This window comes from Platalea leucorodia, assembly GCF_965183815.1.
Source record: "Platalea leucorodia genome assembly, contig: HAP1_HAP1_SCAFFOLD_674, whole genome shotgun sequence".
NCBI classification, from domain to species: domain Eukaryota; kingdom Metazoa; phylum Chordata; class Aves; order Pelecaniformes; family Threskiornithidae; genus Platalea; species Platalea leucorodia.
Genome location: NW_028120970.1, coordinates 2725 through 16884, shown reverse-complemented (window position 1 = coordinate 16884; position 14160 = coordinate 2725). Strand labels below are relative to the sequence as shown.

Genomic DNA, 14160 nt, shown 5'->3' with positions numbered 1-14160 from the left:
GGTTAATTTAGGGGCGGGGTTAATTTAGGGGGCGTGGTTAATGGGGGGGCGCACCCGGCTGAGGCGGGACTCGAACCGGCGGCCCGAAGGGGGGGGGGGGGGGGGGGGGGAGGTGCTGCCGCCATCTTGGGGAGGTCAGAACCGCCATCTTGGGGAGGGCGCCACCGCCATGTTGAGAGGGTCCCGCCGCCATCTTGGGGAGGTCGCGCCCGCGCTCTCGGGAGGGCTCGGCCGCCATTTTGAGAAGGGCTCGGGCGCCGGCGGCGGGGGAGGGCGTGGTCAGAGGCGGAAGGGGGCGTGGCCAAAGGGGGCGTGGCCGCCGCCGCCATGAGGCCGCCGGAGGCTCCGGCTCCGCCGCCCGGGGGGATCCTGCGGCGGGGGGGGCGCGGGGGGGGCCCCCGCCAGGTCAGCGCGGGGGGGAGGGGGCCAAAAATACCGGGGGGGGGGGGAGGGGCTCCCTGTGCGCCCCCTCCCCCCTAATTCCCGTGTCGTGTGTGTGTGTCGTCCCCCCCCAGGTTCGCTTCGAGCTGAGCCCCGCGGTGCACGCCGGGAAGGAGGAGGAGGAGGAGGGGGGGAGGGGCCCCGCGCCGCTGGGGACCCCCATCCCCCACAGCAGCCGGGGGGGGGGCGTGGGGGGGGGCGGCGGCCCGGGCCCCCTTCGACGCCCCCCGGGCGGCCGCCGCCCTCCTGGGCCCCGGGCGGCCGCCGCCCTCCTGGGCTGCTCCTTCGCCGCCCGCTGCGCCGTGGGGGGGGCGGCGGCCGGAGGTGAGGTGGGGGAGGGGGTGGGGTGGGGGGATCCCCTCCCCCCCCCCCGTGCCCCTTTTTTAACCCAAATCCCCCCCTTTTCCCCCCCCTTTGGCAGCCATGAACGTGCCCCGGCCCAGCGCCTCTACCGCGGCCTGGTCAGCCTCAGCGTGCCCCCCCCCGCCGGGGCCGCGCAGGGGGGTCCCGCCCCCCCCCCCGCGCCCCCCCCCAAGGTGAGTCAGGCCCCTCCCCCCACCCCCCCCGGGACCCCCCCCCAGCACCCCAGGGTGCTGACGGGGCCCCTCCCCCACCCCCCTCCCCCCGCAGGTTCCCGGCCCCGAGGTGGAGGCGCTGGCGGGGGGGGCGGGGCGGGGGGATGGGGGGCCCTGGCTGCCCGCCCCGCCCCCCCCCGCGCCCCCCCGGCCCCTCCCCCGCCCCCCCCGCCGCCGCTTTCCTCATGTACCGCAAGCTGCAGCAGTGGGGGGGGGGCTGAGGGGGCGCCCCCCCCCCCAATTACCCCTCCCCCCCCGCAATAAATCCTCATTTCCAACCTCTATGTGTGGGGGAGGGGCGGGTCACGTGGGGGGGCTGGGTCACGTGGGGAGCCCCCTCCCTCTTTACCCCCCCCTTTGGGACTACAACTCCCAGCAGCCCCCGCGGGTCGTTGCCCCCCCCCAGTCGCTATGGAAATGGGAGGAACCATTGGGGATGCGGTGGGGGGGAGGGGGCACAGGCCACGCCCCTGGGCTGCACCACTGGGGGGGGAATGTGCAAATACCCACCCCCCAAAAACGGGGTGACGACCCCCCCACGTGACCCCTCCCCCCCCCCCAAAAAAACGACCCCCCGCTGACCAATCGCCTCCTTTATTCCCGGGGCCCCCCCCCCCGGCCCAGATCAAACCACAGCAAACACCCGGGGGGGGGGAGGGGAACATCCCGAAATTGGGGGCGGGGCTCACGCGCAGCCCCTCCCCCCATTTGGCATCTGGTGGGGGGAGGGGGGAAGCCACCCCTCCCCCTCCTCCCCGGCAGCGCTGGGGCCCCCCCCAGATTTGGGGGGCGGGGGGGGAGGGGCTCAGGGGGCGTCGCCTCGTCCCTTGTGGAAGAGATAAATGGGCCGCTGGAAGCCTGCGGGGGAGGGGCGGTTATGGGGCGCCCCCGGGACCCCCACAGCTGCCCCTCCCCCGCCAGACCCCCCCCAGATTGGGGCCCCTCCCCCCCTTCCAAGGGACCCACGTGGCTGGGTGACCCCCACCCACCCCCCAACCCCCCCCAAAAACCTCAAACTCCACCAAAATCCCCCCAAAAAAACCCGCAACCCCCCCAAAAAAAACCCCTAAACCCCCCCAATCCCTCCCAACCCCCCCAAAATCCCCAAAACCCCCCACGCCCCCAAGAAACCCCCCAAGACCCCCCAAAAAAACCCCAAACCCCTCCAACCCCCCCCCAAAAAACCCCCTAAGCCCCCAATCCCTCCCAAACCCCCCCAAATCCCTCCCCAAACCCCCCCAAAAAAACCCAAACCCCTCCAAACCCCCCCAAAAAAAACCCCTAAGCCCCCCAATCCCTGCCAAACCCCCCCCAAACCCCCCCAACCCCCCAAACAAACCCCAAACCCCCCCCAAAAAAGCCCCCTAAGCCCCCCAATCCCTCCCAACCCCCCCAAATCCCCCCCCAAACCCCCCACAACCTCCCCAAACCCCCCCCCCCCAAGCCCCCCGCCCCCCAAGATTGGGGTCCGTCCCCCCCCCCCACCTTTGGCCGCGTGCTGGGGGGTCCCCAACAACTCGTAGCTGTCGAACCCCACTTCGGGGGAGGTCAGGTAGGAGGGGAACTGCTCGGGCCGCAGCCGGATCCGCTGGTAATTCCTGTACGTCGTCTCCTGGGGTTTTTTTGGGGCGAGGGGGCGCAGAATCAGCGCCGAGCCCCCCCCCAAAACGCCCCCCCCCCCCCCCCCCCCGAGCCCCCCGCGCTCACCGTCAGCCCCTTGCGCTTGCGGTAGGAGGCCCAGGGCTGGGGCTCGAGCAGCAGCAGCCCCCCGGGGCGCAGGTGCCGGTAGGCGCGGCGGAAGAGGCGCTTGAGGCCCTCGTCCCCCCAGTTGAGCTGCACCCATTTGGTGAGGGAGAGGCACAGCACCACGTCGAACTCGGGGCGCTGCGCCGCCACCGCCTCCTCCCGCTCCGGCACGTAGTTCCCCTGGGGGAGGGGGGGGGGAATGGGGGGGGGGGGGGTTATGGGGTGCGGGGGGGGGGGCGGCACCCCGCGCTGGGCCCCAGAGGAAGGGGTGGGGGGGCACTGAGGGGTTTGGGGGGGCACTGAGGGGTTTGGGGGGGCACTGAGGGGTGTAAAGAGGCCACTAAAGGGATTTTGGGGGGCAATGAGGGGTTTGGGGGGCTGTATAAGGGCCACTGAGGGGGTTTTGGGGGGCACTGAGGGGTTTGGGGGGGCACTGAGGGGTGCAGAGAGGCCACTAAAGGGATTTTGGGGGGCAATGAGGGGTTTGGGGGGCTGTATAAGGGCCACTGAGGGGGTTTTGGGGGGCACTGAGGGGGTTTTGGGGGGCACTGAGGGGGTTTTGGGGGGCACTGAGGGCTGTAGAGGGGCCACTAAGGGGGTTTGGGGGGGCACTGAGGGGTTTGGGGGGCTTTGGGGGGGTGTAGAGGTGCCACTGAGGGGGTTTTGGGGGGCACTGAGGGCCACTGAGGGGGTTTTGGGGGGCACTGAGGGGTTTGGGGGGGCACTGAGGGCCACTGAGGGGGTTTTGGGGGGCACTGAGGGGTTTTGGGGGGCACTGAGGGGCCACTGAGGGGGTTTTGGGGGGCACTGAGGGGTTTGGGGGGGTACTGGGGGCTGTAGAGGGGCCACTAAGGGGTTTTGGGGGGACACTGAGGGCTTCTGGGGGGTGTAGAGAGACCACTAAGGGGATTTTGGGGGGCACTGAGGGGCAACTGAGGGGGTTTTGGGGGGCACTGAGGGGTTTGGGGGGGCACTGAGGGGGTTTGGGGGGTGTAGAGAGGCCACTAAGGGGATTTTGGGGGGCACTGAGGGGTTTGGGGGGCACTGAGGGGCTTTTGGGGGGTGTAGAGGGGCCACTGAGGGGTCTTGGGGGGGACATTGGGGAGCACTAAGGGGTTTTGGGGGGGCACTAATGGGTTTTGGGGGGCTTTGGGGAGTGTAGAGGGGCCACTAAGGAGATTTTAGGGGGCACTGAGGGGCTTGGGGGGCTGTATGGGGGCCACTGAGGGGCTTTTGGGGGAACATTTGGGGGCACTGAGGGGGTTAGGGGGGCACTGAGGGGTTTGGGGGGGCACTGAGGGGGGCACTAAGGGGGTTGGGGTGGGGGACATTAGGGGGCACTGAGGGGTTTGGGGGGGCACTGAGGGGGTTTTGGGGGGCACGCAACCCACCCGGAGCCCCACCGAGGGCGTTGGGGGTCACACTGAGCCCCACGGAGGGGTTTGGGGGGGCACTGAGGGGGAGGGGGTTCCCCCCCCGAGGGCTATGGGGGAGCCCCACCTCAGCCCCCCCCCCCCACTCGGGGGCGTGTCTCCTCCCTAGCTCCACCCCTTCAAGCCCCTCCCCTTTTAACCCCACCCCCTCCAGCACCAACCCTGGGCAGGAGCAGCCCCTCCCCCTCCCATCCCCCCAAACCCCTCGTGTCCCCCCCAAACCCCATCCCAGACCCCCTCAAACCCCTTGCGACCCCCCAAAACCCCTCATATCCCCCCAAAACCCCATCCCAGACCCCCCCAACCCCCTCGTGTCCCCCCAAAAACCCACCCGAGACCCCTCAAACCGCTTGCGACCCCCTCAAACAGCACCACCTCCCCCCAAAACCTCTCGTGTCCCCCCCAAAACCCACCGAGACCCCTCAAACCCCTTGTATCCCCCCAAAACCCCCCTGTGAGCCCCAAAACCCGACCCAAGACCCCCTCAAACCCCTCGTGTCCCCCCAAAACCCCACCCGAGACCCCCCGACACCACTGCGACTCCCCCAAACCCCGCCCCAAGACCCCCTCAAACCCCCTCGCAACCCCCCCAAACCCCATCCCAGACCCCCTCAAACCCTTTGTGACCCCCAAAACCCCTCATATCCCCCCCAAACCCCACCCAAGACCCCCCCAACCCCCTCGTGTCCCCCCAAACCCCCCCCCCGCTCCCCGCTCACCGTGACGAAGACGACGTTGTGAGGGAAGTCGGCGGCGCCGGGGCCGTCGGGGGGCAGGCGGGGGGCGGCGATGGGACCCCGACTGGCCAAGAGAGCGGCGGGAAAACCCTTCCGCCCTCCACCGTTCCCCGCTCCGGCCGCTTCCGCTTGGATCTCCTCCGACAGATAATGCCGGATATTCTGCCGCGCCGAGCGGATCAACCCCCCGTCAATGTCCAACCCCACCACCCGGGCGGGTCCCCAACGTTTGGCGATGCTGAGGGTGAGGTGTCCCACGTTGCACCCCACGTCCAACACCTCCTTCCCCGCGAACCACTCGGGGCGCATGGCTCGCAGCCGCCCGTCCTCGCAGTCGGGGTTGCGGTAACCGTAATATTTGCAGTAATTGCCGTATTGAAATTTCCGAACTTGGCGCCGCTGACGTTGCTGCTGCGGGGTTTTTCCGGGGGGTTTGGGTTTTTCCGGAGGGGGGCGGGTTCCTTCCGATTTACTGCAAGTCCGTCGACGTTTCCGATGGCGGCCGGCGGCGGGGCAGGCGGCGGCGCATGGCGGCGGGGTGGCGGCGGGGAGGGCGTGAGGGCAGGCGGCCTCGTCGGTGGCGGCGGCGGTGACGGCGGCGGCGGCGGCAGCGGCTCCTCCTCGCTGCTGGCCGCGGTGACGGTGGCGGCGGCGGGCGGTTTTGGCGGGAGAAGCCAAACGCAGCCCCTCGCCGGGAGCGTTGAGGCTGAGGGGGTCGGTGATGTCGCGAGGGACCAGGATCTCGACGGGGTCGCGACCGCGGGCGGGGAGGGGGGAGGATTGCGGGGTGCGGGCGTTGAGGGCCCGGCTCACCTCCTCGTCCAACAGACTGTTGAGGTTCAGGGGATCGAAGATGTTTCCCCCCAGCAGGAACTCGGAGGGAAGCACCGGGCCGCACTCCGAGGCCGCCCGGCGACGCCGTTTCCACGCCGGTTGCTTGGCCCCGCAGCTGCTACGCCGCTTCCCTCCTCCCGCCGACCGAAAGCCGTTACGCGGCCGCGGAGCCTCGGCGGCGGCCGAAGCTTCTTCTTCTTCCTCCTCCCGCCTACCGGTAGCGGAGGAAGATGAAGAAGGAGGCGGCGGCACCAGGAAGGCCTCCGGCTCGGCCGCCATGGCGGACCCGGACCGCCCCGCGCCTGCGCGCTGAGCCCCGCCGCCGCCGCGCATGCGCCGCCGCTAGGGGGTGCTGTGGGGGGGGGAGCGGAGCGGGGCCCCTCCGCGCCCGCCACCTCCCGCCCGCGATGGCAGGAGCGCGGCGGCCCGCCGGGCTTTATATAGGGGGTGGGCGGGGCGGCGCCGAGCCACGCCTCCCGCGAGGGGGCGGGGAGAGCGGGGAGCCAATGGGAGAGGCGGCGGCGGGGGAGGCGGCCAATGGGAGGAGGCGGCGCGCGGAGGGGGGGGAGGAGGGAAGGCAAGGGGGGGCCTGAGGGGGTGGGGTGGCCGCGGCGAGTGCCTGCGCGGATGGCGCAAACGGAGCGGCGCGTCCCCGGGGAGGCGGCGGGGGGGGGGGGGGGGGAAGCGGGGAGCGGGGAGCGGGGGGGGAGCGGCTGGGGGTGGCGGGGATGAGCGGAGCGCGGCGGGGAGCGGGAGGGAGGGCGGCGGGGAGGCGGAGCGGGCGCGGTGCGGGCGCCTCAGGTGGCGGCGGGCGGGCGGGCGGGGGGGGGGGTCCTCGCTCCGCGCGGGGATCGCCGGGAGTTGGAGTCCGCGGCGCTCCGCGCATGCGCAGCGGCGGGAAAGCGCCCCCCCCCCCCCCCCATGGCGCCTGTCTCCTCCCTCCCCGCTCCCTCACGCGTCATCTCTCAGCTCATGACGTCACAGCCGGGCAAACCACCCCCTTCCCCCCCCCCCCCAGCCGTTAACGGAGCGGCGGGGACCACGTGGGCAGCCGCATGGCTGCCGCCGGCCAGCGCGCATGCGCGGGGCCCGCCCACCGGAGCCGCTCTCCCTCCTCCCCTCCCGCGCATGCGCGGTCCCCCCTCCCGCCCCGGCGTAAGGTGCGCATGCGCGGTTCCCCCCTCCCGCGCGCTCTTTGCCCCGCCCTCCCCCGCGCGTGCGCATTCCCGCCCCTGCCGCGCGCCGCGGAAGGCGCCAAGGCGGGGCGCGCGCCGCAAGGCTGCGATTTTTTGAGGTAAAAACCCCCGCAATCGGTCAAACCGACCCTCCCCCACCCCGCTTTACCTCACGAAAACGCACCCCCCGCCTCCCGCACCGCCTCCGTCCCTTGCCCGAGCCGCCCGGCAGCGCGGCGCCGCCTCAGCCGGGCCCCGCCGGGGGGGCTCCGCACCTTTCGGCCTCTTTATTATCGCTTTTTTTAATGTTTTTTCTTGGTTTTTTTCCAATCTCACAGGCCCCGAAGCGCCAGGGGCGGGAGCGGGAGGCCCGGGTCCCCCCTCAGGGGCACTTGCGCTCCACGCACTGCTTCCCGCCCTCCTCGTACTCCTGCTTGGAGATCCACATCTGCTGGAAGGTGCCCTGGGGGACGGGGGGACACGGGGGGGGGGGCGCGGGGTGAGGGACCCAGGCGGCCGGGGACCCCCCCACCACCTCCGCCGCCGCCGCCCCCCAACTCACGAGGGAGGCGAGGATGGAGCCCCCGATCCAGGGGCTGAAGCGCCGCTCCATGGTGCTGTTGCTGGCGATCAGCTTCAGGCGCATGCTCTGGGGGGGGGGGGGAGGGGATCAAGGGCGGGGGGGCAACTGGGAGCCACTGGGGGCGACTGGGAGACCAGTCTGGGTCCCCCCCGGCCCCCCAAAATCCCACGGGGGAGGGTGAGAGTCCCCTTCCCAGATGCCTGGGTGCCCCTCAGCCCCCCAAAATCCCATGGAGGGGAGTGAGGGTCCCCTTCCCAGACACTTGGGTCCCCCCCAGCCTCCCAAAACTCCACATAGGGTGTTGGGGGTCCCCTTTCCAGACACCTGAGTCCCCCCAGCCCCCCAAAATCCCCCACAGTGGGTTGGGGGTCCCCTTTCTGGATGCCTGAGTCCCCCCCAGCTCCCCAATGTCCCATGGGGGTCCCCTCCCCAAATGCCTGGGTGCCTCCCAGCCCCCCAAAATCCCATGGGAGTCCCATTTCCAGACACCTGGGTCCTCCCCCATCCCCCAGAATTCCACATAGGGCATTGGGGGTCCCCTTTCCGGATGCCTGAGTCCCCCCCAGCCCCCCAAAGTCCCACAGGAGGGGTTGGGGGTCCCATTCCTGGACACCTGGGTCCCCCCCAGCCCCCCAAAATCCCACATAGGGCGTTGGGGGTCCCCTCCCTGACTGCCTGGGTCCCCCCCAGCCCCCCAAAATCCCCCCCAGGGGGTTGGGGGTCCCCTCCCCAGATGAGTGGGTCCCCCCCAGCCCCCCAGAATCCCCCCCAGGGGGTTGGGGGTCCCCTCCCCGGACGCCTGGGTGCCCCCGTCCCTCACGGGAGGCGTCTTCTGCGAAAGCTCCCGGTTGAGGCGGTCGGTGAAGCCCTGCAGCAGGGTGTTCCCCCCGGTGACGATGACGCTGCCGTAGAGACCCTGGGGGGGATGACACACACGGGGGGGGTCAGGGTGTCACCACGTCACCACCGCCCCCCAAAACGTCCCCCCCCCCGCATCACCGGGGACTCACCGGTCGGATGTCGATGTCGCACATCCCGATGCTGGTGGTGACCACGTGCCCCACGCCCAGCATCGTGTTCCCCGAGAGGCCCTGGGGGGGACGGGGGGTCAGAGGGGTCCCCCAAACCCCCCGGGACCCCCCCAAACCCCTCAGGACCCCCTCACACCCCCCGGGACCCCCCCCAACCTTGACGTTGGAGGGATCGAAGAGCCCCTCGGGGATGCGGAGCCGCTCGGCCCCGTAGTCGGTGTTGTAGCCGTTGGGCATCTCGTAGTGAACCGTGGGCATCTGGGCGGCCACCCTGGGGGGGCGAGGGGGGGTGATGGGGTGGGGGGGGACCCCAAAACCCCCCTAAGCCCCCCCCAACCCCCACCCCTGCTCACTGCTCGTCGTAGGGGGAGTCGGAGACCTGCAGCACCGAGGCCTGGAAGTCCTGGATCACCTCCTGGGGGGGGGGGGGGCACAAAGTGGGGGGGGACCGAGGTGTCCGGGGACCCCCCAGGGATCCGGAGCCCCCCCAATGGGGCACGCAGGCGTCTGGGACACCCCCAGGGACCCAGACCCCCCTCCCCAGGGGTTTGGGACCCCACCCAGGACCCAGATCCCCCCCTAAGAGGGGACCCAGGGGTTCGGGACCCCCCCAGGACCCCCCTAGGGACCCAGACCCCCCCAAAATGGGGCACCCAGGGTTTGGGACCTCCCAGGACCCCCCCCAAGAGGGGACCCAGGGCTTTGGGACCCCCCGGGACCCCCCCAGGGATCCGGACCCCCCCTCCCAAAATGGGACTCAGGCATCTGGGACCCCCCCCAGGGACCCAGACCCCCCCCTAAGAGGGGACCCAGGGGTTTGGGACCCCCTGGGGTCCCCCCAGGACCTCCCAGGGACCCAGACCCCCCCCCCAAATGGGGCACCCAGGGTTTGGGTCCCCCCAGGACCCCCACGGGACCCCCCCAGGACCCCCCAGGGACCCAGATCCCCCCCAAATGGGGCACCCAGTGTTCAGGACCCCCCCAGGGACCCAGACCCCCCCCCCAAATGGGGCATCCAGTGTTCAGGACCCCCCCAGGACCCTCCCAGGGACCCAGACCCCCCCCAGATGGGGCACCCAGGGGTTGGGGACCCCCCCAGGGCCCCCCCCCGGCCCCCTCACGTTGCAGGTGAAGTTGTGCCAGGACTTGGAGACCTGGGGCAGCTTCTCCTTCTTCTTCCAGTTGGGGGGGGCCCCCTCCCGCACCGGCTCCTGGGGGCGGGGTGTCAGGTGGGGGGGTGGGGCTTGGGGTGGGGCACGCCCCTCCCATGGGTGGGGTGATGGGGGGTGCCCTGAAGGGGGCGGGGCCTGGGCTGGGCCTAAAGGGGTGGGGCCTGTGGGCAAGCTGGCCCTGAGGGGGTGGAGCTAAGGGGAAGGGGTGGTGCTAAGGGGGTGGGGCTAATGAAAAGGTGTGGCGCTAAGGGGGTGGAGCTAAGGGGAAGAGGTGGCCCTAAGGAGGTGGAGCTAAGGGAAGGGGTGGAACTACAGGGAAGGGGTGGAGCCAAGGGGAAGGGGTGGCCCTAAGGGGGTGGAGCTAAGAGGGAGTTGCCCCAAAGAGGTGGAGCTAAGCAGAAACCCCCCCAAGGGGCGGAGCCTAACGCCTGCCCTCTCTTTCTCCGATAGGCTGCTCCCGGGTGGGCGTGTCCTTCGGCGGCCCCGCCCCTACCTTGGCAGCGATCATGTAGGGCGGCACGATGTCGATGTTCATCTCCTGGAAGAGCTCCCGGCACTGCATGGAGATGAAGTCCCCGGCCAGCGGCGACTTGACGATGCCTGCGGCGGCCACCGGTGAGTCACCGCGAGGGCCCCGCCCCGCCTGGCCACGCCCACGCCCCGCCCCACCAGGCCCCGCCCCCTCACCTTGCTGGAGGATGTAGCCGTCGTGGACGGGGATGGCGGTGGTGTGGGTGGCCCCGCTGTCCAGGACCAGCCCCGTGCTGCGCCCGTTGGCGAAGCTGGGCCGCCACCGTCAAGGGCAGCGCTAACGAGGGCCTTCGCTAACGAGGGCGAGCCCCGCTAACCGGGGGCGGCCAGCTAACGAAGGGCCGCGGCCGGTTGCCCTGCCGGGCACCCACCCGGTCCTCCGGTGAGGTGTGAGCCCCCGCCCCCAGGCAGACGCTCAGCCAATCAGTGGGCTGACGAAGGCCTAACGACCCGCCCAGCCAAACGAAGGGCCCAGCTGCCGGCTAACGAGCCGGCCCAGCGGCGGCTCAGCACCCAGCAGCGGTGCTGGCGGCTCAGCACCCCACCGGCCACCCCCAGCCAGCCCCTCCTAGCCACCCACCCACCCCCACAGCTAACTAGCCACCCACCCACCCAATCAACCACCCAATCAACCAGTCACCCACCCAACCACCCACCCACCCACCCCTAGACCCACCAACCACCCACCCAACCACCCAACTATCCCTCAACCCACCCAACCACCCCCTACACCCACCCAACCGTCTCTAGACCCACCACCCACCCACCCACCCCTAGGCCCACCCAACCACCCAACTACCCCTCAACCCACCCAACGAACTACCCCTCCACCCACCCAACCACCCCCTACACCCACCCAACTACCCCTACACCCACCCAACCACCCCCTACACCCAAACAACTACTCCTACACCCACCCAACCACCCCCTACACCCAAACAACTGTTTCTACACCCACCACCCACCCACCCAACCACCCAACTGCCCCTCAACCCACCCCTACACCCACCCAGCTGCCCCTACACCCACCCACCCAGCTTCCCCTGCCCCCACGCGGGAGGTTGTGTGGGCGCCCTGGGGGGGGGTCGGGTCGCCCGGCGGGTGACGGCGCCGGGTGACGGCGCCGGGTGACGGGGGGATACGCGGTGAGCACGGCCGTCTTGCAGAGGAAGAAGGCGGGGATGTTGTAGTGCTCGAACATCAGCTCCGTCAGCTTCTCCCTCTTGGCCCGCGTGTTCCACTGAGGGGCGCGGGGACAGCGTGGGGACACCGGGGGGCCACCGGGGGCCACCGGCGCCGCGGTGGGGGGGGGGGGGGGCGCGTGGTTGGGGGAGGGGGGTGGGCACCTACCGGGGCCTCGGACATGAGGACGGGGTGGAGGCCGGGCTCCGACTTGACGTGCTTCCCGTAGGTGTGGTCCAGGATGGCCTGGAAGCACTCCCAGTCCTCGACTGGGGAGGCGGGGACGGTGAGGGGGGGCGTGGGGGGGGCGGGGCTCTAGGGGAGGCCCCACTGGGTGACCCCAATCTACTGGTGGCCCCCTGAGGTGACCCCCAAGCCCATGGTGGCCCCATTGGATGTCCCCAACCCCATGGTGGCCCTGGAAGGTGATCTCCAAGCCCATGGTGGCCCCACTGGGTGACCCCAATCTTCTGGTGGCCCCCTGAGGTGACCCCCAAGCCCATGGTGGCCTCCATTGGATGTCCCCAACCCCGTGGTGGCCCCTTGAGGTGACCCCCAAGCCCATGGTGGCCTCCATTGGATGTCCCCAACCCCATGATGGCCCCTTGAGGTGACCCCCAAGCCCATGGTGGCCTCCATTGGATGTCCCCAAGCCCGTGGTGGCCCTGGAAGGTGACCTCCAAGCCCATGGTGGCCTCCATTGGATGTCCCCAACCCTGTGGTGGCCCCACGAGGTGACCGCCAACCCCCTGAGATGCCTCCTACGGGTTCCCCGTGGCCCTGCAGGGTGTCCCCCTCCCCGTGTCCCCCCCGCGGTGTCCCCGCGGTGTCCCCACTCACTCATGCCGTTCTTGAGGGGCGAGAGGACCTCCATGCCCTCGCGGGCCACGTGCAGCGCGTTGGTGTCGATGTAGTAGACCTTCCCCCCCTTCTTGTCCTTGTCACCGTCCAGCTCCAGGGCCACCTCCTCGGGGGACAGCAGCCCCACCGTGGTGGGGAAGTCCGCCTGCCCCCGCCCCCGTCACCACCAGCACCACGGGGACGCGGCGGGGGGGACGTTGGGGACAGTGTGGCCGTGGAGATGTCACCACGATGGGGACGTTGGGCTGCGGGTGGTGGCCTCGGGGCCACCATGGAGATGCCACCACGATGGGGACGTTGGGCTGCGGGTGGTGGCCTCGGGGCCACCATGGAGATGCCACCACGATGGGGACGTTGGGCTGTGGGTGGTGGCCTCGGGGCCACCATGGAGATGCCACCACGATGGGGACGTTGGGCTGCGGGTGGTGGCCTCGGGGGCAGCGTGGCCATGGTGATGCCACCATGATGGAGATGTTGGCCTTGGATGGTGGCCGTGGGGCCAGCGTGGCCATGGCGATGCCACCACGATGGGGACGTTGGGCTGTGGGTGGTGGCCTCGGGGCTACCGTGGCGATGCCACCATGATGGGGACGTTGGCCTTGGATGGTGGCCGTGGGGACATGGGGGTGACGTGGCCATGCCACCACGATGGGGACGTTGGCCGGTGGGTGGTGGCCATGGGGCCAGCGTGGCCATGGCGATGCCACCACGATGGGGCTGTTGGCCTGCAGGTGGTGGCCTTGGGGACGTGGGGGTGACGTGGCCATGTCATCGTGATGGGGCCGTTGGCCTTGGATGGTGGCCATGGGGCCAGCGTGGCCATGGCGATGCCACCGCGATGGGGACGTTGGCCTTGGATGGTGGCCATGGGGACATGGGGGTGACGTGGCCATGCCACCACGATGGGGACGTTGGCCTTGGATGGTGGCCGTGGGGCCAGCGTGGCCATGGCGATGCCACCACCACGGTGCCGTTAGCCGGCGGGTGGTGGCCGTGGGGCCAGCGTGGCCACGGGGACAGCCCGCAGCGGGGACGGTGGCCTTGTCCCTCCGGAGGGGACGTGGGGGGGGGTGACGCGGTGACGCGCGGTGACGCGGTGACGCGGTGGCACCCACCTTGGGGCAGTCCTCCCCGGCGTAGCCGGCCCGCACCGAGAAGGAGCCGATGTCGAACACCAGGGCCCCCACCTCATCTTGGGGGGGGGGAACGGACACACGGTGACACCGGGACGGACACGGTGACACCGGACGGACGGACACCCCCCTCCCCCACCCCCCGGACCCCCCCCCCGCCCAGGCCCCGCCCCCCAGGCCCCGCCCCCCGCCGTGGCCCCGCCCCTACCGCCGCCGTAGACCCCCCCGCTCATGGCGGCGGCCGCCGTTCAGCACCGGACAGCGCCCGGCGCCGCGGTGGGCGTGGCCTGCGAGGGGGCGGGGCGGGGGGGGAAGCGTGGCCAATCAGCGCCCGCCCTCCGGCGTGCGTGCTGATTGGCCGGCGCCACAGACAATGAGGGCGGCTTAAAGGGGCAGGCGCCCTTTTATTTCCTACCCCCCCCCGTGCTGGGACACGCCCCCTTGGGGGCGGGACACGCGTCTGGGACACGCCCCCTTGGGGTGGGTTGGTGGGGGCGTGGCTTAGCGAGGGGGCGTGTCCCTCCCCGTGTGGGCGTGGTCTACATTATCTCCCTCAGCACTGAATCCCGCCCACTATGCCCAAGGGGCGTGGCTTCCCCTGGCCCCACCCTCTGCACGCAGGGGGCGGGGCTTCCCCCCTTTAGCCTGGGGGGGCTTTGGGCTTTGCCATTAGCCCCGCCCACCGCGCAGAGATGTCACGCCCCAAGCCCCGCCCACTGAAGAGAA

The 14160-nt window shown here is 70.9% G+C and overlaps 3 protein-coding genes across 3 annotated transcripts; 1 reads left to right on the top strand and 2 right to left on the bottom strand.

Annotated features, from left to right (window-relative positions):
- Positions 1–322: 322 nt before the first annotated feature.
- On the top strand, positions 323–1237 carry PPP1R35 (protein phosphatase 1 regulatory subunit 35; the record flags this gene model as incomplete). The annotated part of the gene is given in 6 exon segments (XM_082339294.1): positions 323–405; positions 516–765; positions 863–871; positions 874–977; positions 1072–1179; positions 1181–1237. Coding segments are annotated over 6 exon segments (606 nt in total). The 5' UTR covers positions 323–327.
- A 357-nt stretch (positions 1238–1594) lies between these two features.
- Positions 1595–6165, bottom strand: MEPCE (methylphosphate capping enzyme). Its single transcript, XM_082339296.1, has 4 exons — positions 4915–6165; positions 2724–2942; positions 2502–2628; positions 1595–1874 (listed from the first exon to the last, which is right to left on the bottom strand). The coding sequence occupies exons 1-4, from the start codon at positions 6097–6099 to the stop codon at positions 1822–1824; spliced, it is 1584 nt and encodes a 527-aa protein (XP_082195422.1). The 5' UTR covers positions 6100–6165; the 3' UTR covers positions 1595–1821.
- Positions 6166–7323: 1158 nt separating this feature from the next.
- On the bottom strand, positions 7324–13667 carry LOC309604348 (actin-like protein 6B; the record flags this gene model as incomplete). Its single annotated transcript, XM_082339295.1, has 14 exons — positions 7324–7404; positions 7504–7590; positions 8345–8440; positions 8535–8615; positions 8712–8826; positions 8909–8970; positions 9677–9766; positions 10221–10327; positions 10415–10509; positions 11401–11498; positions 11609–11709; positions 12281–12446; positions 13417–13493; positions 13643–13667. 14 exons carry the CDS (start codon positions 13665–13667, stop codon positions 7324–7326), a joined length of 1281 nt encoding a protein of 426 aa, XP_082195421.1.
- Positions 13668–14160: the final 493 nt, after the last annotated feature.